Source organism: Taudactylus pleione, unplaced genomic scaffold (genome assembly GCF_031769625.1).
Source record: "Taudactylus pleione unplaced genomic scaffold, aTauple2 ptg000609l, whole genome shotgun sequence".
NCBI classification, from domain to species: Eukaryota; Metazoa; Chordata; class Amphibia; order Anura; family Myobatrachidae; genus Taudactylus; species Taudactylus pleione.
The window spans coordinates 14670722-14693856 of record NW_028285011.1 but is presented as its reverse complement, the minus strand read 5'-3'; the positions used below and the strand labels follow the sequence as shown (position 1 = coordinate 14693856).

At 46.0% G+C, this 23135-nt stretch overlaps 1 protein-coding gene across 2 annotated transcripts in view; it reads left to right on the top strand.

Moving 5' to 3' along the window:
• The window catches only part of TASL (TLR adaptor interacting with endolysosomal SLC15A4), a 29194-nt gene extending 9985 nt beyond the window's left edge, over nt 1-19209 (top strand). The window contains exons 1-2 of one of the 2 annotated variants that reach the window (XM_088454075.1): nt 4231-4292; nt 18286-19209. In XM_088454075.1, the coding sequence (XP_088310201.1) occupies nt 18288-19181 (894 nt within the window). In that variant the 5' untranslated portion in view covers nt 4231-4292; nt 18286-18287 and the 3' untranslated portion in view covers nt 19182-19209. Of the gene's footprint in view, nt 1-4230; nt 4293-18285 lie in introns of those variants that run through there. The other variant, XM_088454076.1, reaches the window with a different exon arrangement.
• The last annotated feature ends 3926 nt before the right edge of the window (nt 19210-23135 follow it).

Sequence of the window (23135 nt, the reverse complement as noted above, 5' to 3'; positions counted from 1 at the left end):
TATTAAACTCCTAAACAGACTATATTTGACACCTACTAAACTACATGGGATATGGCCTACGGTTTCTAAATTTTGCTGGCGTTTATGCCACTCTGAAGGTACGATTTTTTATATTTTTTGGGACTGCCCCTCTTTACGCCCTTTTTGGACAGAAGTATTTTCCCTTATACAGGAAGTTTTAGGTCTCACATTGCCTCTAGATCCCTCTCTAGCCCTTTTACATTGGTACCCTCTTACTATTCCGAAACCTGCTCGTTATGTTCTTGGTCATATTTTAATATCTGCTAGGGCTACAATAGCCCGACATTGGAAGTCCCCTCCCCCCCATTTGCCAAAGTTGTTACAAAAACTCAATTTCATTTTGAAATGGAGGCTAGGGATGCTAGTTACTCTAAGGCTCCGTCTTCACCTATTGTAAAGTGGTACCCATGGCATATCTATGTCACTGATGGTAGAGGTGCCCCCTCTGCGAGCATTAGCCCTCTGGACCCGTCTTCCCCTTGCAATCTAGATGAACCTCCCTCGGAAGATTCAGATGTTTAGTCTATCTATTTGCTATATTTTGTATTGTAATAATTGTTAGATATTTATGGATGTCCTGTTCATACCTTATAATTTTCATTGTTATTGTGTTTTCTTTTACCCCCCATGCCCCTTTCTCCTTTTTCTGTACCCCATTTTTTCTATTTTATTCTCAATAAAAATTTATTGATGAAAAAAAAAAGGGAATAAAACTTATCTTATGGAAAATACATTTTGGGCCAGGACATTATGTCATAGTCAATGAGAGGTTAAGCAACTGTGTTCCTGATTTTTTTTTTTCTGCTGAAAAATAGCACTGCATGAAGGCAGTCCCAGGGGAAGGTGAATCCTACCCCTGAGACTGCAAGTCCAGGCTGCAATTAACAGAAAGTGTGCTTCCAGTGAGAAGCCACTCCCCTGTCTTTCGGACAGCTCTTCCCTGCTTCTAGGGGCTGCAGCCAATACAGTTCCTAGAAGTCTGTGTTTTGCACATGCACCATCCCAACGCCGCTTGTGCACAAGTTCTTGTCCCGGCGACTGCCAGATTCATTGCACAGGCGTCGCGATCCGGCTGGCTTGGGACTGTCTTCTCTTCTCCTCTCTGGAGTCACAAGTGTAGTTCAGGCAGCACAGGCAGCGGCAGCCTCCCTCGTCCAAGAGGGTTAGAGTCGCTGCTGGTAAAAACATAGAAAAATAGGGCAGATCGCTCATGAAGAACACAATAAGAAGTAATATAATGTGTCATAGAGTAATGTATTATTGGTGCAATATTATTTATCGTTGGGTGCTTTATGTGCTTCAAACTCCCCCACCCAAAAAAAAAAATCAGATAAACTTGGAAAAATATATTTGTTCCAAGATTTTAATGTGTTGATATTTGTACACTATTTAAAAGTATTTATCTTGAATGTAACAATTCTATTTTTTTGTCCTAAAGGTAATTAGCGGGATTAGGGTTAGGCACTAGGGGGAGAGTTAGGGCGCGAGAAGCTTAAGTTTAAACACTAGGGGGCGATTCAATTCAACGTGAATTGAATAGCGCCGGGAGCGAGCTCCCGAAGCTATTCAATTCAGTGCGCTGTGTGGTCGGAGAATGCCGGTTACTGCGCCTATCTCCAGGGGGGTGCGAGAAGAAATCCTTAGCGAGCCCAAAACAGCGCCGTGTATTAGCTGCGGGAGCTCCCTCCAGCGGCTATTCAACATCGCGTTGAATAGGGTGGAGGGTTAGGATTAGGGTGCGGGTAGGGGGAGGTTAGGTTTAAGCACTAGGGGGGAGGTGAAAAGTATAGGGGAAGAGTAGGGTAACTCACTGTAAAGTCTGCAGTCAGTGATAAGTTGCAGGGGAAGGTACAACAGCTATCAATGATCCTGTACCCATCGTATGGGCGAGCAGACAGTGTCAGGGTCACTGAAAAAGGGAAGGAGAGAAAAGACAAGGATATAGTGAAAAGAGAACAAGAGAGAAAAGGGCCCTGTCCAAGAGCTAACATCCTATAGAGGGGGATAAACAGCTGGAAGGTGAACTGAGAGAGAGACAAGGTGGGTAGGAAAGGGGAGTTATATATTCACTATAAAGTATTATATGTTTGTTTCTTCATAAGAAAAAATACATATTTACAGTCATTTTCAATTCTTTCTTGGCACTATAATCTTCTTAAAGTGAAGGGCACAGTTAGATGGAACAAAATAACTAAGAGAAGAGCCACATAATAGACCCGACTCAGGGTTGCACACAATGCTGATGTTAACGTAGTTCAGAGTCTTTTTGCTACATTTGCGTGCATGAGAATCCCTAAAAACTGGTATGGTGCATATGTGACACGGAGTGTACGGACTGTATGCACAAAGGCGATGTTGCGATTGAGACAAGTGGTGAAATGTCTTAGAAAAGTGCTGAGCGTTCCAGGGTGGTGAAAAGAAGGTGGCTCTGTGGATGTACAAAATGCTCAGGTTTATGAATCTGTTATGGGAATGTTTTATGGGAGCGCCTGTGCATGCAAACATGTCATTGACACCCTGCGGGTCATCCTGCGGGTGTGTCACTGATGTGTTTGCATGCACAGGCGCTAAATCATTAACTTTGGAGGCCAAACTCAGATGGAAAGTCTGCAACTACCATAGGGCTTGTGCAAGTTTTGATGGTGAGACCGATGGTGGCGTCTGAAGATGCACCGGGCAGTATTAGAGCTTCTACAGGTGCCGACAGTGGGAATCTCAGTCCTTGTACAGTCATACACACGGATGTACACCAGGGATTAATTGACAATCTATTGACACTTTAACTAAACCAAGCCCACGATTTCCTCATTAGTATAAGTAGTGGCTGACGTGGCTGAAAAAATGATGTTACCACATTATATAATGAGGGATGTTTGTATTGTTCTAATGAAATGTACAAAATCTTCAGCATAATAAAAGCATGGCCTGTTTCAGAGCTGTATGCAAACGGTTGACAGTAGCAATGTCTACATTCATAATGTTGTCACCTCAATATCTACAGTTATGTCAACATTGTTAAAATATTGATAGGCAACTGGTCGACATTTCTTAGAATGTTGACAGATGAAATGTTGACATTTTCAGAATGGCGAAATTAGGGTTAGGCTGCGGGGAAGGATTGGATTAGGCTGTGGGGGGGGTAGGATAAGGTTAGGCAGTGGTATCACTAGGGGGGTGCAGACTGCACCTGATAACAGGAATCCAGGGGCCTGACACCAAGATAGCAGAGCAGCTCTGCTGTATTGGTGTCACCCCAAATGGTGTCACCAGGCAGCGCTGCAGCAGCAGTGATGGATGACGTGCGCATGCGGCCGTCATCCACATCCCTCCGTGTCCGGAGAGGCTGTGGGCTGCCCAGAAGCTTCCAGCGTGACAAGAATAGGGGTGGGGGGTAAGATACAGTCATGCCCCCAACATGGCACAAATCACGAGGCCATGCCCCCTTTACATGCGCGCTACAAGGATTAACTCAGTGCCGCACAGGTGTCACCGCCTGTAGTGACGCCACTGGGGTTAGGCACTAGAGGGAGGATTAGGCGTAGGGATAGTAGAGAAATACTTACCGGAACACTGGAGGATCGGAGCTCTGACCCGAAAGTGACATCACATGACCACTGGGAGACGCCAGTAGAAGGTAAGTCACTACTGGGCCACTAGGATGAAATGTGGACATTCTAACATCTCAACATTTCATCACGGTCTACATGATGTGAATGTCCTCATGGTCAACATTATGTCAATATGGAAATAGTTGGGTGGGTTTGAGGCATGGTTTGGATAAATTGTGTGTGAGAATTACATGTCCTGAAAATGTTCAGTGGCATTTAAAAAAAAAAAAATAGCATTGTCTTCTAATTGCATACACTTATTACATTGTATAAATAGTGGTGCATAGGGAACTATAGTAGTATACATAGAAACCCATCATTTTTTGCTAATGTTCTTTTGCAAACCTAAATAAAAGTTTGATTGGCTGCTACAGACTACACACCATTGTCATGTGCGCCAGTTTTCATAATTGTCCCTGAATGTTTTTTTATAGAAACATGTTTGCTGGCAATAAGCCAGAGACAAAATGAGGAAGTAGAAAACTACAGTTCAGTAGAGTGATATTAAATTGTACACTGCAAAAATTTCCCTAACTGCTACAGAGCCAGAAGGAGCCAGATAGAGTGAGGACATCTCTCAGCTGCTGTTTAGAACGTTTGGTTTAGCCTCTGGGTCATTGATTCTGGCATCTTTTTCTTGGACCATTAACTTGAAATCTTCAGGTAAGAGCAAAATCTAAGAAATAATATGGGGAACAGAGTAGAAGATAGGAAGAATTTAAGCTTTGCCGTAATACCCTAAATAAATACTTTTTATTAGAATATGAGGTAAAGGACCTAATTCAGAGGTGGATGTTGCTGCATCCACTCTTGCGCCTGATGGCGGAGTCTTGGGAGCAAACATATGCAAATGCTAGTTTCAGCCTTCCCCTTGGGTACTAGCGTACGCCTGATTGTGCAAGCACTGAGACGCCCACTTTCTGCGTTGATACTTAACTCTGCCACATCAGTGCACCACCGACACTAGCACCAGCACTATGGCCAGTGCAATTTCTCAGCCGGAATGCTTTCACTGACATGCCTGCAACACTCCCATAACACGCCACAGCAGGGCCGTAGCTAGGGTAGTGCGGCCGGTGCCATCGCACAGGGCACCACAGGTCAGGGGGCGCTGTTTGGGCCTATCAAATTTCTGTTTACTATCATTCTCACTTGTAGCTTCCTCTTATTTCATCCCCAGCATCTCCTGGCCTCTCCTATCTCTTCCCTGGCCCTTCCCCATGAGGCCATTCCCTTTTTTGGGTGCATTATGTCCCTTTGAAAAATGAGGGGGGCGCCAATGCTCTTTCTGGCACAGGGCACCAAAAAGTCTAGTTACGGCTCTGCGCCACAGGACAATTTTTTTTTTCCGTGCACTACTATGCACTTCCCAGTCAATGCCCATGAGTGCCCATCACTTTACTGCTCAATTTCTGATGCCGTCTGAGCTGATCGCAGCAGCGGCATCTTAGTGCGCACACTCAGGGTAACGTATTGTTGGAGTTTTCATCATTTTTGGTGCATGCGTAGCAGCAAATAATCACTCAGCTATGTAAATATTGCGTTGCGTTCGGGTTTGTGTCTGACTCAAATTTAGGTCCAAAATGTGTTTATTGTTCTATTAGTCCTTTTTATGAATATTTACTAATAGTAACAAGAGTTATATGCAATGCACAATGTGCTAGAGTGAAGCAATCTGTTTCCCTGAACAGTGCACCACACGTATGGACAATAGTAACAATAGGAACACTTGCACATGCAGATGACAATGTACAAGGGAAGTGGGTGTGAATCTATGTAACCACCCTCATGAAATGTAGATGAGCCCTTTATATGAACATTGGGCACCAGTATGAGACGGCAGCAATGTGTTTTATCTGTTAATTGTTAATTCATTGATATTTATTTCAGTTTAGGATGATAAAATAATGACTCTGAGGGGTTTATTTATGAAATTTCAATTTTGCATATGATTTTACTCACCTGAAATCGAATCAAATCGACATTGGTTATTAATGTCAAAATCCCATATTTACAAGGTTTCGATTTGAATTAGATTTCAAAATCAAATTCGATGTGTGTCGATTTTAAATAGTGGTTTCTTGTTCGGTTTTGGATGGCTATTTCAAAATTGATCATAAATTCACCTATGAAATCGAATATAAAATCGAATGAAATCGAATAAAAAATTGACAAACACCTCCTTATGTATTCCTATTGGACAAAACATATCACATGCCAGAAGCTGCTGTAGTTTCTCTATCTATTTATGCGTACATCTCCGATGGTGGGGCGCATGCACAGGACCTGTGCATGTACAGGATGGATCCTGTGTCATTGCACACAGTGCCCCCTAAGCCACAGACTGTCACCGTTTGGGTGCAGGGAACCCAAAGACTCAGGAGTGATGTGCACGGTGTCCATCTATGAATGAGGCCCATAATTCCTACAGCCACAATGAACCATATGTTTGGGTCACTTCTTATTAGAGATGTGCACAAATCCTCAAGTGTTTCTTAATTTATTTTTAAATTGGTAAAATCATCTAAAATCATGTAATTTGTACCTGTCACATAGAGCCTTTACAGTAATATTTATACAGTATTATTAATATCTGTCCTGATTCATTGACGGACGCTATGACGATGGCATCTGTGATTGTGCACGTTGAGGATGTGCGAAATTATTAAAAAAAAACAGCAGCCCTGAAAAGTACAGAGACGCCCAGCAGAACAATTGCAAATGTACAGTAACTGAGTACACATTCCCAGCGCACACGCACATCCCCAGTAGTTGTCCCCCCTATGCAGTGCCCCCAGTAGTAGTCCCCCCTATTCAGTGCCCCCAGTAGTGCCCCTTATATAGTGCCCCCAGTAGTAGTCCCCCCTATGCAGTTCCCCCAGTAGTAGTCCCCTATGCAGAGCCCCTTATATAGCACCCCCAGTATTGGACCCCCTATGCAGTGCCCCCAGTAGTGCCCCTTATATAGAGCCCCCAGTAGTTGTCCCCCCTATGAGGTGCCCCCAGTAGTGCCCCTTATATTGTGCCCCCAGTAGTAGCCCCCCTATGCAGTGACCCTAGTAGTGGTCCCCCTTATACAGTGTCCCCAGTAGTGTCCCTTTATACAGTGCCCCCAGTAATGCACCCTTATACAGTGCCCACAGTAATGTTCCTTATACAGTGCCCCCAGTAGTGGTCCCCCATATGCAGTGCTCCCAGTAATGCCCCTTATACAGTGCCATCAGTGGTAGTCCCCTATGCAGTGCCACCAGTAGTGGTCCCCCCTATGCATTGCCCCTTATATAGCACCCCCAGTATAGTCCCCCCTATGCAGTGCCCCCAGTAGTGCCCCTTATATAGTGCCCCCGGTAGTAGCCCCCCTATGCAGTGACCCTAGTAGTGGTCCCCCTTATACAGTGTCCCCAGTAGTGTCCCTTATACAGTGCCCCCAGTAATGCACCCTTATACAGTGCCCCCAGTAGTGCCCCTTATACAGTGCCCTCAGTGGTAGTCCCCTATGCAGTGCCACCAGTAGTGGTCCCCCCTATGCATTGCCCCTTATATAGCACCCCCAGTAGTAGTCCCCCCTATGCAGTGCCCCCAATATTGGACCCCCTATGCACAATCAGGGAAGCTGGGAAGGCAGCATTTTCTACCTACCTCTCAAGAAGATCCGGAGGCATCAGCCCAGGGTGCAGCTGCCCCACAGCCCAGCCCGCCTCTGCTCGAAGACCACTAGAATCATGGGACCCTGGGTAGCTGCCTAGTGTGCCCATACATTAAGTAGGTAATGGAATGGTCCTTAAAAATATGCTGGCTTGAATTTGTCTCTATTTAGCTAACAACTATTTGCTACATTGGCCTTTCTCCAGTTATCAGGAATTATACTATTCATAAGTTATTGGTTACCCATATATTACCCATCTTCCCCCTGGGGTAATCCATTTGAATTTCCAAAAGTAAACTATAGAGCGAACATAGGCCCTCATTCAGAGCCGTACGCTCTGAGCAGAGCGCACGCTCTGAATGAGGGCCGCCCTCCATAATTATGGAGCGTCCTCCTGGACGCTCGTATAGCTGTGGGTCACCACCCACAGCCTATACGAGCGTGCAGTTTGATGGCCGCGATGGTCGTGACCATCGCGACCATCGAAACTGCGAGCCGGAGCCTGCGGTTGAGGTTTTCAACCGCAAGGATCGGAGTGATTTTGGCTCTATCAGAGCCAAAATCACTCCCACTGACATCACTAGTGATGTCAGTGGGCCGGCTTCTGACGGTAGGCGTTCCCTTGGGAACGCCCCCGTCAGGGAGGCACGCCCCCGGCACACCCACCAAAGGGGGCGTGCTGTCAATCAACATCGACAGCACGCCCCCTTTGATCAGACACAACGAGCGAAGGACTTTCCTTCGCTCGTCGCGTCTGGCAAGCGGACAGCCGCTTGCGAGTGGGTCTGAATCAGGCCCATTATTCAGTCTACAATTCTATTATCTCCTTCAATATAACTATCATCTTAGCATTATTATTCTTCCTCTTTGTTATTTCTTTTATTAATATATTTATGGTTTTGTCACTGTTTCCATCTGCATATATAATTATGTACTTTGGGCTTCTTCAACAGGTGCAATGCTGAATGCAGATTCCCCGATTATCGGGAAACTGTGCATGCGTAGGACCAATTCTGCAAGTGTGCAGAATGTGTCCTGCGTAATCGCACTCAGTCCCTTCAATGCCTCTGCTTGATGGATAAACAGAGGCATTTAAGGGGCAGTGCCGGGGAGGATTCAGCCGGCATTCCGGAAACGGGGGCGTATCCGCTCTGTTTTACGGGAGTGGCAATGCCAGGGACTGCGTCTACGGATACAGTTTCCTAGCCTCGCAAGCCGGCCAGCCTAATTAAGCTGAGGCTTTCTCACCTGGCCGGAGGCCCGGCATTGTCCACCATCGCGACCATGTACCATCGATGGTCACGATAGTGATCCCAGCCTGCGACCTCGGTCACAGTGTTGGGATCGCAAATGCAGCAGATGGTGTCATACACCTCCTACTGAATTTGCATATTTGCAAGGACATAATTACAAAGCTGCTTGTGTGCAGCTTTGCAATTCCGTCCGATGCTGAATCACCCCCCTTGTCTTTTAGACTCGCTTTATATGTTGATTTAGCCTCCTCTAAAAGGATGTGTCTATTTTTTCATATGCCGTTTTCTTAGCATTTATAACAATTGCCACTTCCTTGGAAAACCATATTGTCTTCCTCTTTCTCTTCCTTTTTCTAACTAATCTGACCTGGGCCAGTGCTAGGGTGTTCGGCGCCCCCTGCAAGATATAAATTTGCGCCCTCACTCCCATTGTTTTATAAAGAGACAGTGTGCCCAAAAAAGGGGTGTGGTCTCACAAGGGAGGGTCATAGCCACACAATAGCACCCCCAATTCAAATTACACCACACAGCAGCACAATCTTATTCATATTTCATCACACATAGGTGATCATTCAGAGTCGGTCGCAAGCGCTGAGCACTCGCAACCGACTCGATGTTGCCCCACTGGGCATGCACACGACGGAGCCGGCTCCGCCGTGCGCATGCGCGAGACCTGGCTAGTGACGGATGCTCTGTCACTAGGGGTCTCGCAGCAGACGGGGCGAGCTGTCGATGGTGAGTGACAGCTCTCCTCATTTGGGAGGCGGGCAGGGGGTGTGCCCGCCCAAACGGAGGCGTTCCATCTGGAACGCTTGCCGTTTGGGGGCGGCCCCACTGACATCATTGCTGATGTCACCCATGTCGGTCACTAGAGCTGTGGGTGTTAACCCACAGCTTAGCGATCGTCAAGGAGGCGGTCCTTCAGGATGCAAGCAGCCACCCTGATTCATTGCGACCGCTTGCAACTAACGACCACCTCTGAATGAGGTCCATAGTGCTCCTGATTCACATTACACCAATAGTAATGTCCCTTATTCACATTACGACACTCATTAGTGCCCCTTAATCTCATTAAATCACACAGTAGTGCCCCTTATTCACGTTAAACCACACAGTAGTAGTGCTCCTTATACACATAATGCCCCTAGGAAAACAAAAAAAGAAACACATTGGCCCCACAGGGAAAAAATAGAAACACATTGGCCTCCACAGGGGGAAAAAAAAAATTAGCCTCCACAAGAAAAAAAAACAAACCCATTGGGTGGGGTGAGTAGTTTTTATTTATATGGCCGGCATAGAGTGAGTAGTATATGTTACTGTGTATGGGGGTAAGGTGGATACTGTAGGGGCCGGGTGGTAGGGTGGGAAGTGTATGTCCCTGGGGTAGGGGGGGAAATGTATGTGCCTGGGGCTGGGGGGGGCAGGTAGAGTGTGTAGTGTATGTCCCTGGGGCCTAGGGGGTTGGGTGGGTAGTGTAGGGGCCGAGTGTAGGGTGGGTAGTGTATGCCCCTGGGGGTGGGGGTAGGGTTGGTAGTTTATGTCGCTGGTGCCCAGGGGGTAGAGTGGTAGTGTATGTCCCTGGGTCCGTGGTTTGGGTATGTTTCAGATTCCAGGGTGGTGGTTAGGTGGGTATTGTACTATAAGGCCAGGGTGTAGGGCTGGTTAGCCTATCTTTCCCCACCGGAGCCCATGCCTGCATGTGTCCTGTGGTACTCACATCATCAAACAAGGTCCTGATGTTGGCTGTCACCAGCAGGATCCCGATGCCTAGAGCAACCGCTCTCCCCACCATGCTGTGCCCAGGACAAGCACAGAGATCCTGGAGCTCAGCCGGGAATGAAGCCTGTCCCAGGGCAACACTTTATCCATCCAGTCGGGCAGCCCCATTGCTCGGGGTTGGCTTCCTGACATGAAGGAACATCCCCGGCCACCAGTGGCAGAACTTGTGAGGTGTGGGCCCAGATGCAAAAATATTATCTCTGCCCCCTCCTCCATTATTCAGGGAGAGGCAGTGGTTGACTGGGGAAGTTAGAAGGTGACAAGGAGATAGTTGATGATATGGAGAGGCATTAGGTGACAGGGAGATAATGGGTGATGGGGAGAGGCAGTGGGTGACAGGGAGATAATGGGTGATGGGGAGAGGTAGTGGGTGACAGGGAGATAATGGGTGACAGCGAGAGGCAGAGGGTGACAGGGAAAGTCAGATGATGACAGCTAGAGGCAGTGGGTGACAGCGAGAGGCAGAGGGTGACAGCGAGAGGCAGAGAGTGACAGGGAAAGTCAGATGATGACAGCGAGAGGCAGAGGGTGACAGCGAGAGGCAGAGGGTGACAGCGAGAGGCAGAGGGAGACAGCGAGAGGCAGAGGGTGACAGCAAGAGGCAGAGGGAGACAGCGAGAGGCAGAGGGTGACAGGGAGAGGCAGAGGGTGACAGCAAGAGGCAGAGGGAGACAGCGAGAGGCAGAGGGTGACAGGGAGAGGCAGACGGTGACAGGTGAAGTCATATGGTGACAAGGAGAGGCAGAGGATGAAAGGGGAAATCAGAGGGTTACAGCAAGAGGCTGTGGGTGAAGGAGAGGCAGATGGTAACATGGAGATAGTGTGACAGCTGTGAGGTGGCTGCAGGATGAGACACTTAGATTTACTGCTGTAAACTAAAAAAAAGAATGCTGCATCCCAAATGTCCTGCCCCCCCTCCCCCTCCCTAACATCTGTTTGAAGCTGCTCGCCTCCTCTCCTCTCGGATTACTCCAGGTGGCACCGCCCTCCAACCCCCCTCCTACTGCCACAGCACCTTTACCAGCTGTTGGGAGACATTTCCCCGGTGAGGCTGCTGGTATCTGTGGCTCTTCTCCTCCTGTACTACTGGGCTCATGTGACCAGGTCTTCCGGGTTGCTTGCTCCTGCTGGGCTGGCACTCACTCCCACCCCGCCAGTGATGCTTACCGCAGCCCTTCCCCTGCTCATCATCAGTTGCGATGCAGCTGCTCCGGCTAACGGCACACGGAAGTGCCAGCTAGCCAGCCCAGAGCAGATAACAGTTTCCGGTTTGCGTTCCACAGTGGAACGCAATCCCGGAAGCGCTGCATTCGATTCAGCAGGAAGTGTGAGTCCGGCAAGACAGAGAGGCGGCTGCGGTGGGGTGGGACTGTGCGAAGAAGAGCAGCTCAGGCTCAGCAGCGCTCTCTGCAAGATGCTGCAGCAACAATTGGCTCAGCAGCAGCTGCGGGGAAAGCGCCTCTCCAGCCTGGCGCCTCCCTGCAGTGCAGATTTTGCAGAGTGGGTTGCGCCGGCCCTGAATCTGACACAAAGTTGCTGTTGCATTTAACAACTTTTTTTTTTAGGTTATTCCACTGTTCCTACAGCCCACCAATTATTTATCACCATATCAGAGATTTACATTACTGCAGGGGCGGCCGGACTTTTGGACTCGGTGATCTACTTTTAAAACGAAAAACCTATTGTGATCTACCAAGCCTGTAAAAGGGGGCGTGGTATGCAAAAAAACGTGCGTGATCTTTCAGCAAGGTGCCTGGGGTCTGTCTTGCCGAAATCACACATAGAATCCCCAATTCAAATTAAGCTACACAGCAACACAACCTTATACACATTACACCACATAGTAGTGTCCCTTATTCACGTTACGGTGCACAGTAGTGCCTGTTATACACAATGCCCACAGTAGTGCCCCTTATAAAAGGACCAATGTAGTGCCCTTATGCAATGCCCCCTGTAGTTGTGCCCATTATGCAGTGCCCACTGTAGTTGTTTTGCCCATTATGCAGTTCTTCCTGTATTAGAGACCCTTATGCAATGCCCCCTGTAGTTGTGCCTGCAATGCCCCCTGTATTAGAGCCCATTATGCAATTTTCCTGTAGTTGTGCCTATTATGCAATAGCCCCTTATGCAGTGCCCCCTGTATTAGAGCCCCTTATGCAGTGATCCCTGTATTAGAGCCCATTATGCAGTGATCCCTGTATTAGAGCTCCTTATGCAATGTCCCCTGTATTAGAACCCATTATGCAATTTCCCTGTAGTTGTGCCCGTTATGCAATAGCCCCTTATGCAGTGCCTCCTGTATTAGAGCCCCTTATGCAGTGATCCCTGTATTAGAGCCCCTTATGCAGTGATCCTTGTATTAGAGCCCCTTATGCAATTTCCCCTGTATTAGAACCCATTATGCAGTTTCCCTGTAGTTGTGCCCATTATGCAATAGCCCCTTATGCAGTGCATCCTGTATTAGAGCCCCTTATGCAGTGATCCCTGTATTAGAGCCCCTTATGCAATTTCCCCTGTATTAGAGCCCCTTATGCAATGTCCCCTGTATTAGAGCCCCTTTTGCAATTCCCCTGTAGTTGTGCCCATTATGCAATAGACCCTTATGCAGTGCCCCCTGTATTAGAGCCACTTATGCAGTGATCCCTGTATTAGATCCCCTTATGCAGTGCCCCCGTAGTTGTGCCCATTATGCAGTGCCACCTGTATTAGAGCCCCATATGCAGTGCCCCTGTAGTAGTGCCCATTATGCAATGCCCCCTGTATTAGAGCACATTATGCAATACCCCCTGTATTAGAGCCCCCTATACAAATCCCCTGTAGTTGTGCCCATTAAGCAATGCCTCCTGTATTAGAGCCCCCTATGTAGTGCCCCTTATGCAATGCCCCGAGTAATGCTCCTAGTAGTGCCCCTTATGCTTTGTCCCAGTAGTGTCCCAGTGTAGAACAGGCCCCTCTCCCCTGTTCAGCACTTACCTCTCTTCACGCTGGGCACCACTCCACGCCGTCAGCGCTCCCGCTTTCACTCCCATAGACGCTGCCGCTGACTGGATCTAACTAAATCCAGCAGGCGCACAGGCTCCTCATATCGCAGGTGATGCGAGTGACGTAATGGCGTACACACAGCTGACACAGCTGCTAGGAAATCTGTGGGACATGGCTGGAGTTCACAGTCCTAACTCTTCCAGATCCTAAAATGTACATAACAGCTCTTCCCCTAGGTAGTCTCTAAAAACCGTTAACATTTCCAACTGGAACCTAATAATCCCACTGAGCAATGTTTAAACTGCATAGAATGGGCATGAAATACCGGCGGCTGAACCTCCCCCCGGTGGTGCCTGACCCTAACCCCCCCTCCCCGCAGCCTAACCCTAACCCTCCCCTGGGGTTGCCTAACCCCTTATTTCCCCCCGGGGGTCCTTAAATCCTCACATCTCCGGGTTAAATGTGATACTTACCCGGATACTTCGTTCTTGATTCCGTCGGTCGGGATGCAGACACTGGTATCCTAATCCCCTCTGAGATAGCGGCGTCGGCATTTTACCAGGCGGCAGGACTCCAGCATCGGTATATGGGCGTCCGGCATCCCTTTCGCTGGCATATTAACTACATCCCAAACTGCATACCTGTTGTACAATTATTATATCTCCTAACATTTGCGCTATATACAAATTGCAAACAGTATTTACACTAATCCAGACAATAATATTTCAAAACAGTACATTCAAAATTACTTCTATTTACAAATTACTTAAAAACTTCTCTTTTTTCATTTGCTATTGTTACACTTTCGTTTTATTTCCCAAATAAAAGACGTATCATTTGTGGCCGAAACTAACTTTCACCAGTCAGGAAATTCTGTCTGGCCATTGACTACAGCAATGTATGACGTATACATTTTGCAATCTATTTATTCAGTCATATCTGTATCTGTATATTCTGGTCTTTTAAATGTTTAGCCAAATTAGCCTCCAGCCATTTAATTTAACAATAACTGGATTACTCAGTGTGTCACTGCTATTAGGATGAATTGGAATAATTGGAATGTCAGAATCTCTTATGTCCTATCAAAAAGCAACATTACTTTTTTGTTTATATTATCTTCTAATTTTTTCAGTTCTCTAAATCAGTATAGGGGTTACAACTTGGGCATGATGCAGGGCCGTAAATAGGGGTGCCTGTTATGGCACCTTGCTGCCAGAATCCCTGCAGAAGTGTTGGCTGGAGCGTCCTTAGGACGCTCCAGGCAGTCACAACGCTGCCCTTACAGCACTCCGGAGCATCCTGAGGATGCTCCGGGCATTGTTGTAATCACCCACTCCCGATGCAGAGTGGAGGCCATGCCCCTCCATGTGACATCATACAGAGGGGCGTGGCCTGCACTGGGTGACGGGAGCAATAGCTACGGCACTGGCATGATGTATCAAGTATTCCAATTAGGTTTCAATGCATCTGATCCCTATACACTATACACAATACCAGCAGTTTTTGACACTGGTGTGCACGATTACTTACCTGTTCATGCCCTAGCCGAGGGCCGCACAATAGGACTCCCGAGTCTTGAATCCAGAAGTCAGTACTTCACCAGGACAGCTCTACATCAGGACAGCTTTACATTGGACGAGTTGTCCTGGGGAAGTACTGACTTCTGGATCTATGACGACTCGGGAGTCCTATTGCGCACAGGTGGTCTTCGGTTTGGGCATGAACATGCGAGTGGGGGGGGGGGGGCCTGGAGAGGGATCCAAAGGGGACTTGTTGCAGAAAGAGGTCCATAGGCCTCTATTTATAGATGCACATGGGCACATTGCAGATTCATAGAATATGGGGACTGCTATGCAGCAGGTTCACAGCAGATATCAGAGATTTTAATACATATGGTGATCCGTATGTATTGTGGTAAACCTCTGAAAAAAATCAGTTTCCTGAGGTTTTACAGCATTGTTTGGATTGATACATCCCACACTATGTGTGATAAGTGTGTACAGAGAACTTCTGTAAACTTTTTAAAATCTCTTGCGGATTATCCAACAGAAGAAATGATCTTATATTTGGAGGAATGCACTTAAGCGCGATGTTGAATAGCAACGGGAGGGAGCTCTCGAAGCTATTCAATACACGGCGCTGTTTGGGTGGTCTAAGGATTTCTTCTTGCACCCCCCCTGGGGATGAGAGGAGAAATCTAACCAAAGTGCCGGGCGCGTAGCTGTTTTTCTGCTTAACGCGGCTCTAACAGCCGTGCGCCCAGCACTTTGGTCAGAGAATGCCGGTTACCGCGCCTTAACAGCCTTGATAAGGCACAATAACCGGCATTCTCCAGCCACACAGCACACTGAATTGAATAGCTCCGGGAGCTCGCTCCAGGCGCTATTTAATTCGCGTTGAATTGAATTCCCCCTTAGAGAGTTACAGGTGAAAAACCATTACCAGTGTTTAATTTCTAAAGGAAGAGCTATTATTTATATCCCTTAATATGTACTGATATCCATTGGGATTGTATTGCAGGTAATTTAAATACTGAAATAGTGTAACATGACATATATAGTACATATTTCACGAAAATGTTACATTAAGATGTTTTGTTTTTCTGATGAAACTGATGCTAGAACATGCAATATATGCACTGGTACACCTCTGTAACCTCTGTCATTAGGTATATTATTAACTTTGTGTGATAAGCCCTATCAAGCTGTGGTGCCTAAATTCAGAAATGAATGAGCACGGGGATAACTTACAACATTAAAGAACCCATATAAGTGGATGAAGTATGATTCTGACTGCTTTCTGGCACACAATATGTCTCTCCATTATCTAAGATGACAGGAGGCTGAAGCAGATGTTCTTCTAAAGTTTTCTCAACTAGGCTTACTAAGAAGATGTATGATGTATGATGGACCATCTGTAACAATGGGCATTGGGCAGATACTGTAAGGCTAAGTACTGCTGTTTGGTCATGTGATCCAGCCCGTTAACTACTTCTCCAGTAATAGTTCTGAGTAGACAAAAATAAGCCAGCAGTAAGGAAAACCTCTTACCTTACATACATAGTTGCTGTGTTGTGTGCCTTTGTTGTGAGTGGAATAACACTCCAGTACCTTCTATTCCCCTTTGATGGAATCCATCCTTAGTCATGAGGGATGTCAGCCAATGAAGAAATCAAACACCTTCTCCTTGATTCTGATACCTCAGTAGTTTTCTAATATTTATACATTTCTCATTTACGACTGTGTGTAAATGTTATACTTTGGCTCCACGTTTACTTCCAACCTTCTCTTTATAACTGTGCACTATATATATATATATATATATATATATATACACATATATATTACACAGGTTATTTTTTACATGTACACAGAGCATTTTGGGTATATTAGAATTACTAATCTCAACTGCAGTATGCATATATTGTATGTTCATTTCATTGTATCACTTTATAAAGATTTGTGTGTGTGTGTGTGTGTATACGTTTATGTACAGTCTGTTGAGTGAAACTTTCATGTCTCTGTTGCACAATGCTTGTAGCTCATTTCCCGTTTCAGATACTTATATATAGCTTTACAGGTGGCATGAACATATACAAATTTCCCTTTTTTCAAGTAACGAAACATTACCAAATATTCTTTTTAACAATGCCTACATTTTGCACTCATTCAAAAATAAAACTACAGCAATCTGGCACATATTTAAATATAGCTAAACACATGTGCAATAGTGATGGAAGCTGTATATTTTTTACATATATTGTAATTGAAGCAATGTATAAGACAATGGACAGTAAACATACTGTAGGTAATATGTATACACTCACATAGGCAGACCCAACATAAAGGAATTGAAAGGGCCAATTAAGCATTGAGGATAATACTGACAAATAGACATGTGGCCATCAAACAGTGAGAAAAACGTACATTGGTAGCCCATAGGGACAAGAAAACAAGCAAGTGCCGAATTTACATTGAAATTGGAGTGAAACTGAACAAAATAAAGTAAAGCAAAGTTCGATCTTACCCCCTATGGTCACATCAAAATTGGGGGGGTTGCCCTCAACCATTCGTAAAAGATACATGGAGGTATTACCCAAGGAGCTTTGAATTTGGGTCTGAATAAGGGGTCACAATAAAACTCTCCCACATTTAATTTTTTTTCCGTTTTAGCCTCCTTTTCTTGCACTACCTTCACCCATGCCGTGCGAAAGAGATAAAATAGTATATTTTTGTTGACATGGTTGTAATGTCGATGTTAAGTATGATGAGATGCTTGGCATGTTGACATTGACCAAGTTGACATTCAATATGTTGACACTGATAAAATGTGGACATTATTAGATTATTGCCAAAATGTTCCTGGTGGACTTGGTAAGGCAGATCCAGTGGCTCCAGCGGTGTCTTTCGGGTCAGGTGTTGACAGCAGGATGACTTCAGGTGGATCCTTTGTCGCTTTCAGTGGCAATTATGACTAACCAAAACATCTAACCATAACTCCTAACCCTCCCCCTAGTGCCTATCCCTCATCTACCATAGCATAACCCTAACCCTCCCCTACCGTAGCCTAAACCTAACCCTCCTTTGCCGGCCTGTGCAGTATGTCGGCATTTTACATTTCACATGTCGACACTGTGAGCATGCCAACATTCTACATATGCTGACATGTTCAATGTCGACATAAAACATTTCAACACTGTGGTGTTGGCATTATGAATGTCAACATTGTAAATGTTGGTATAATAACTACATCCCATATATATATTTTAAAAGTTACTTATTAATTAATTACATGCTGTTGCAATGGAAATGATTAATTATAAAGCGGGGAGGTCAATGACACTTTTAATAAAGTTGAAGTAATAAAAATATGTACACATTATAGTGCCGCTGATCTTTCTAAGTTTGTGTGTGTATATATATATATATATATATATATATATATATATATATATATATACACACAGTATATTTGACAATATTTTCCTTCATTCCAGATATGCTGTCAGAGGGATATCTGTATAAAGTCCAGCTTTGGTATGAAGATGACATAAGTATGTTGCATCAAAAGAAATTGACCGAAGGACCAAAAGAACTGGCTGGTGTGTATACGCTAAATTATTCCTCTGCACATGAGACTGGGAGCAGGAGAATTTTCCAAAAATTTGGCTCAGTTGATAGGTGCAAGCCTGAAAAACAGCTACAGGAGAGCACACAGGACATCATGCAAAGGCATATAGGGCAGGAAGAGGTGGAAGGCTTGATGTATGATAGTGAAAAATCCCCCTCTGCAAGTATAAATGGAAACTCACACTCAAATAAAGAAACCTACTTGGTGCCACCATCATGTAAAGATATCTGCAGAGACTATAATGATTTGCATATAGCTGGTGACCAGGTGTTGGCTATGAACTCGGTCATAAGTGATTTCACGAGCAATAGCAGCTTTGACTTTTGTGAAGGCCCTTTTCTACAATCTTCTCAAATTCCTCCTACTATGGATTCTTTATGTGTCACAACCAACGACCTGGCTAAAAAACCTACCAAACGGGACTCTTGGAAAGTAGTCAGCATGAAAGACAAGAGCATATCAAATCATGAGCAACCACTGTCTAATTCGATACTCAATGAATACTTGGAGAGGAAGGTCATTGAACTCTACAAGCAGTACATGATGGACATTAGCTGCAGCGCATCTTCTGCTCACATCATGAACTCAGAGCTCATCATGAACAATGTGCAGCAGATTAGTGTTCAGTTATCACGAGAGCAAAATATGGAGACCAACAAAGCCAAAGACATGGTCATCAGTTATCTGCTGAGACTTGCTAGTGAAAAGCAATCTAATGTTATCAGCACTCCTGATCTACAGATCTCATCCAACCTTATATAAAATCATTAATAATAACATTGGTATAAGGTCACAGATATACATTTAATTTACCAAAATTCTGTAATATATAATGATTATTTTTATTAAATATGATTTGATTACTTTTCACAGTTCCCTGACAATATGTATACACAATTGGGAATAACATGAAAATCACTGGAATTATGCAATTGAACAAGTTTCAAAACTGGGTCTACGGTGGAGATTGTTAGCCCCAATAAATTTAATTTAGGCTCCCTTTTCCCCCCCAATACCTGTGTTAAGTCTCCCTTTCCCCCCCCAATACCTGTGTTAAGTCTCCCTTTTCCCCCCAATACCTGTGTTAATGACCATTAAATTAACATTTTAATGGGCATTAACACTGGTCTTTGGGTGTTAACAAACTGAGGACCTCATTCAGAGTCGGTCGTTGTGGCCACACGGTCGTACGCCACCGATGTTCGCTAAACTGCGCATGCGTAAAATTTGCGATGCGCATGCGCAAACTAGCTAATACGATCAGAAATTGCTCTCTCCTTCAACTTGGCCAGGTCGTTAGTTTGAGTGACAGGATGAGGCGTTTTTGGGTGGTAACAGGGGAAGGTGCTTGTGAACGGGGGAGTGGAGATCCGAACGCAGGCGTGCCTGACTATGCAAACGGCGTTTTATGGGAGTGCATAATTAACTAAGTAGTGTCATGGCACATGTGACATGGGAGGTTTTTACACTGACTTGATCGTAGTGCTTAAGAGAGGGTATGGTCAACCTTAAGGTCTACGAGCAGCTCCGATGGTTCCCGATGGTCTCGATTAATCCTTATATGCCCGGAGATGACGTGCAATGGGAACGAGAAGGGGGCGTATTTTTAGTCTTACGGCCGCATCCTCCCCTCGCTCGTCCAGCTAACGATCCCATATTAACGATGCAACTTGCGAGCGCTTCATTTGCATATCCGGCCCCTTTTACCTTACGACTGTGCGGCCGCAATGACCGACTCTGAATGAGGTCCTGAATCCGTAAAAAGGTCACAGTTTTGTGCATAACTGGTTGTTACCACCCAATAACAGCACAGTTATCAGGGATTTATTTTCGGGTCTCATGAGACCCGAAAAAAAATCCCAGTTAAGTGGGGCTAATTGAATAGAACACGCTAATTAGCCCATGGTAAATTGCAGCGGCTAATTGGATCTCCACCTATGTGTGACTTTAGTGTTATGTAATCCCATACAATTAAATACTTGCAATATATACATATTGCTCTTAAGAAAGCAAGATATAAGAATTGAATATATAGATACATATTTGTGAGTTATTCTTAAGGCAGCAACAACGGATAAAGCAATGGGAATTGTCCTGCACAGTGATTTACAATACAAAGAGAACAAAATATCAACATTCAAAAAACAAACTGTAACTAATGAGTGAGAATAAGTAATAAAATATACTGTATAAATATATTGCACTGAGGTGACGAACACAACCAGTAACCTATGAAAACAACCTCTAAAGAGAAGGGGTGTTCAAATCTATGTCATATTTAGAGGATTTTCAGAGGGACCCAACTATGGGCTTCACCAGTGCATGCAGACTATCGGGAATCTGCGCGTGTGCAGAATGTGTCTTGCTCAATCGCACGCAAGCCCTTGAATGCCTCTGCCTGTGTGACAGACAGAGGCATTTAAGGGTGGTGTGGGGGCGGGGGCAGCCGGGAGTGGCCCACTCAGAGACTGTGTGGACGTACGCAGTCTTCTGGGCCCGCAAGCCGGCCAGCCTGAGAAAGCTGAGGCTTACTCAGGTGTCCGGCCGCTCGGCACTGTCCACCATCGCGACCATCGACCACCGATGGTCACGATAGTGATCCCAGCCTGCGACTTCTGTCGCAGTGCTGGGATGGCAAATACAGCAGGGGGTGTCATACACCTCTTGCTGCATTTGCATTATTGCAAGGATCGCAATTGCAAAGCTGTCTGCGTGCAGGTTTGCAATTGCAATCCTTGCTGAATCAGGCCCTATATCTTTCATGAGAAACAATAGCATTGACTAGACCAGTCTATGAAGAAAGAGAAGGGCAGCCATCCACTTCCTGTCTATACAATCTTTGGCCAGTCTAAGTAAAATAACATATGTTTGTAAACAAACTATTGAGGACATCACTGAGTCCAAGACCAAACAGACAACAGGGTCAGTGAGGCACATTCTAATCCCAGAGGTAGCCACACATTTCAGGAAATTAGACCAGAAGTCAGCCACTAGAGGGCAGGACCAGAGAAGATACCAGAAATCAGCAGCCATCTCTCCACATTTAGGACATTACTTAGATGCAAGACCTCCAATTTTTCCAAGACACAGCAGTACACTCTATGGAATATATATAATTGTATCTGCTGAAATCTGACATATGCCATGGCCATGAATCAATAACAATGGCCCACTCCTCATTTGTAAGGGTACTCAAATCTTCCTCCCATTTAGACCTTAATACTGGCAAGCAACTCACATCCAAGGCTAAGATTAAGGAGGACTATATACATGAAATACATTTTTATGGAAGTGAGACTATGCAGCATAGTATGCACGGGTGATTCCACAAAAGCAGAAGTACCCCCATCCCACTGTGCACACAATGCATGTCTGAGCTGTAAATAGGTATAAGAACAGACAGTGGGAAAGCGAAATCAGTACCGAGCTGCATGAAGGAACACGGGCTAATTCATTATTGGGAATCTATGCGTGTGCAGGACCCGTTCTGCGAATGATTGACAGGCAGAGGCATTTAAGGGGCGCTGTGTGGTGGGGGGTAGGCCGACATTCCTGGAAACGGGCACGTCCGCACCATTTTCCGGGAGTGGCAAGGCCAGGGGCTGCGTTCACGGACACAGGGCCTGATTCAGACCCGTTTGCGAGCGCTGAACGCTCGCAAGCGGGTCGATGGTGCCATAGTGCGCATGCGCACGACGGAGGGAGCTCCGTCGTGCGTATGTGCGAGACCTGCATAGGGACGGCCAAGCCGTTATGGGTCTCGCATCAAAGGGGGCGTGCTGTCGATGGTGATTGACAGCAAGCCCCCTTTGGTTTGGCGTGCCGGGGACGTTGCTGCCCAGACGGAGGCGTTCCCATGGGAACGCCTTCTGTCTGGAGCCGGCCCCACAGACATCACTAGTGATGTCAGTGGGAGTGCTTTTGGCTCTGATAGAGCCAAAAGCACTCCTGGGCTTGCGGCAGCGAGACCCTACCGCAGGGTCTCGTCGCAAGCCCGATGGTCACGATGGTCTTGACCATCGCGACAATCTTTTTGGCCGCTCGCATAAGCTGTGGGATTGTATTCACTCATGTGGCTCCGTGATCTACTTAATGTGATTGGCTGGAATTTCCACGTGACCAAAAACACCGGAGAATAAAAAGCAGTTTTTTCACTAGATGCGTGTTGACAGTGTGACCGCAATTACAGTGAGAACATCATCCGGAGGAAATAAGCCGCACTATACTTTCCATCACATCCCCAGTCTGCAGCGTGGATGCCGGCTAGTGTGGTCAGACTTTTTTCCGGAGCGGTGATTATCCACTGATTTTTTAGATGTACCTCTGCCTACTAGCAGGATTACCTTAATTAATTTTTGTGTTTTTGTTATTTTATTCTTTGTGGACTTTGGCCCTGATTCAGACCCACTCGCGAGCGGCTGTCCGCTCGCAAGTGGGTCGATGTTCTGCACTGAGCATGCGCACGACGGAAGGAGCTCCGTCGTGCGCATGCGCCAGACGCGACGAGCGAAGGACTTTCCTTCGCTCGTTGTGTCTGATCAAAGGGGGCGTGCTGTCGATGTTGATTGACAGCACGCCCCCTTTGGTGGGCGTGCCGGGGGCGTTCCTCCCTGACGGGGGCGTTCCTAAGGGAACGCCTCCCGTCAGAAGCCGGCCCACTGACATCACTAGTGATGTCAGTGGGAGTGATTTTGGCTCTGATAGAGCCAAAATCAC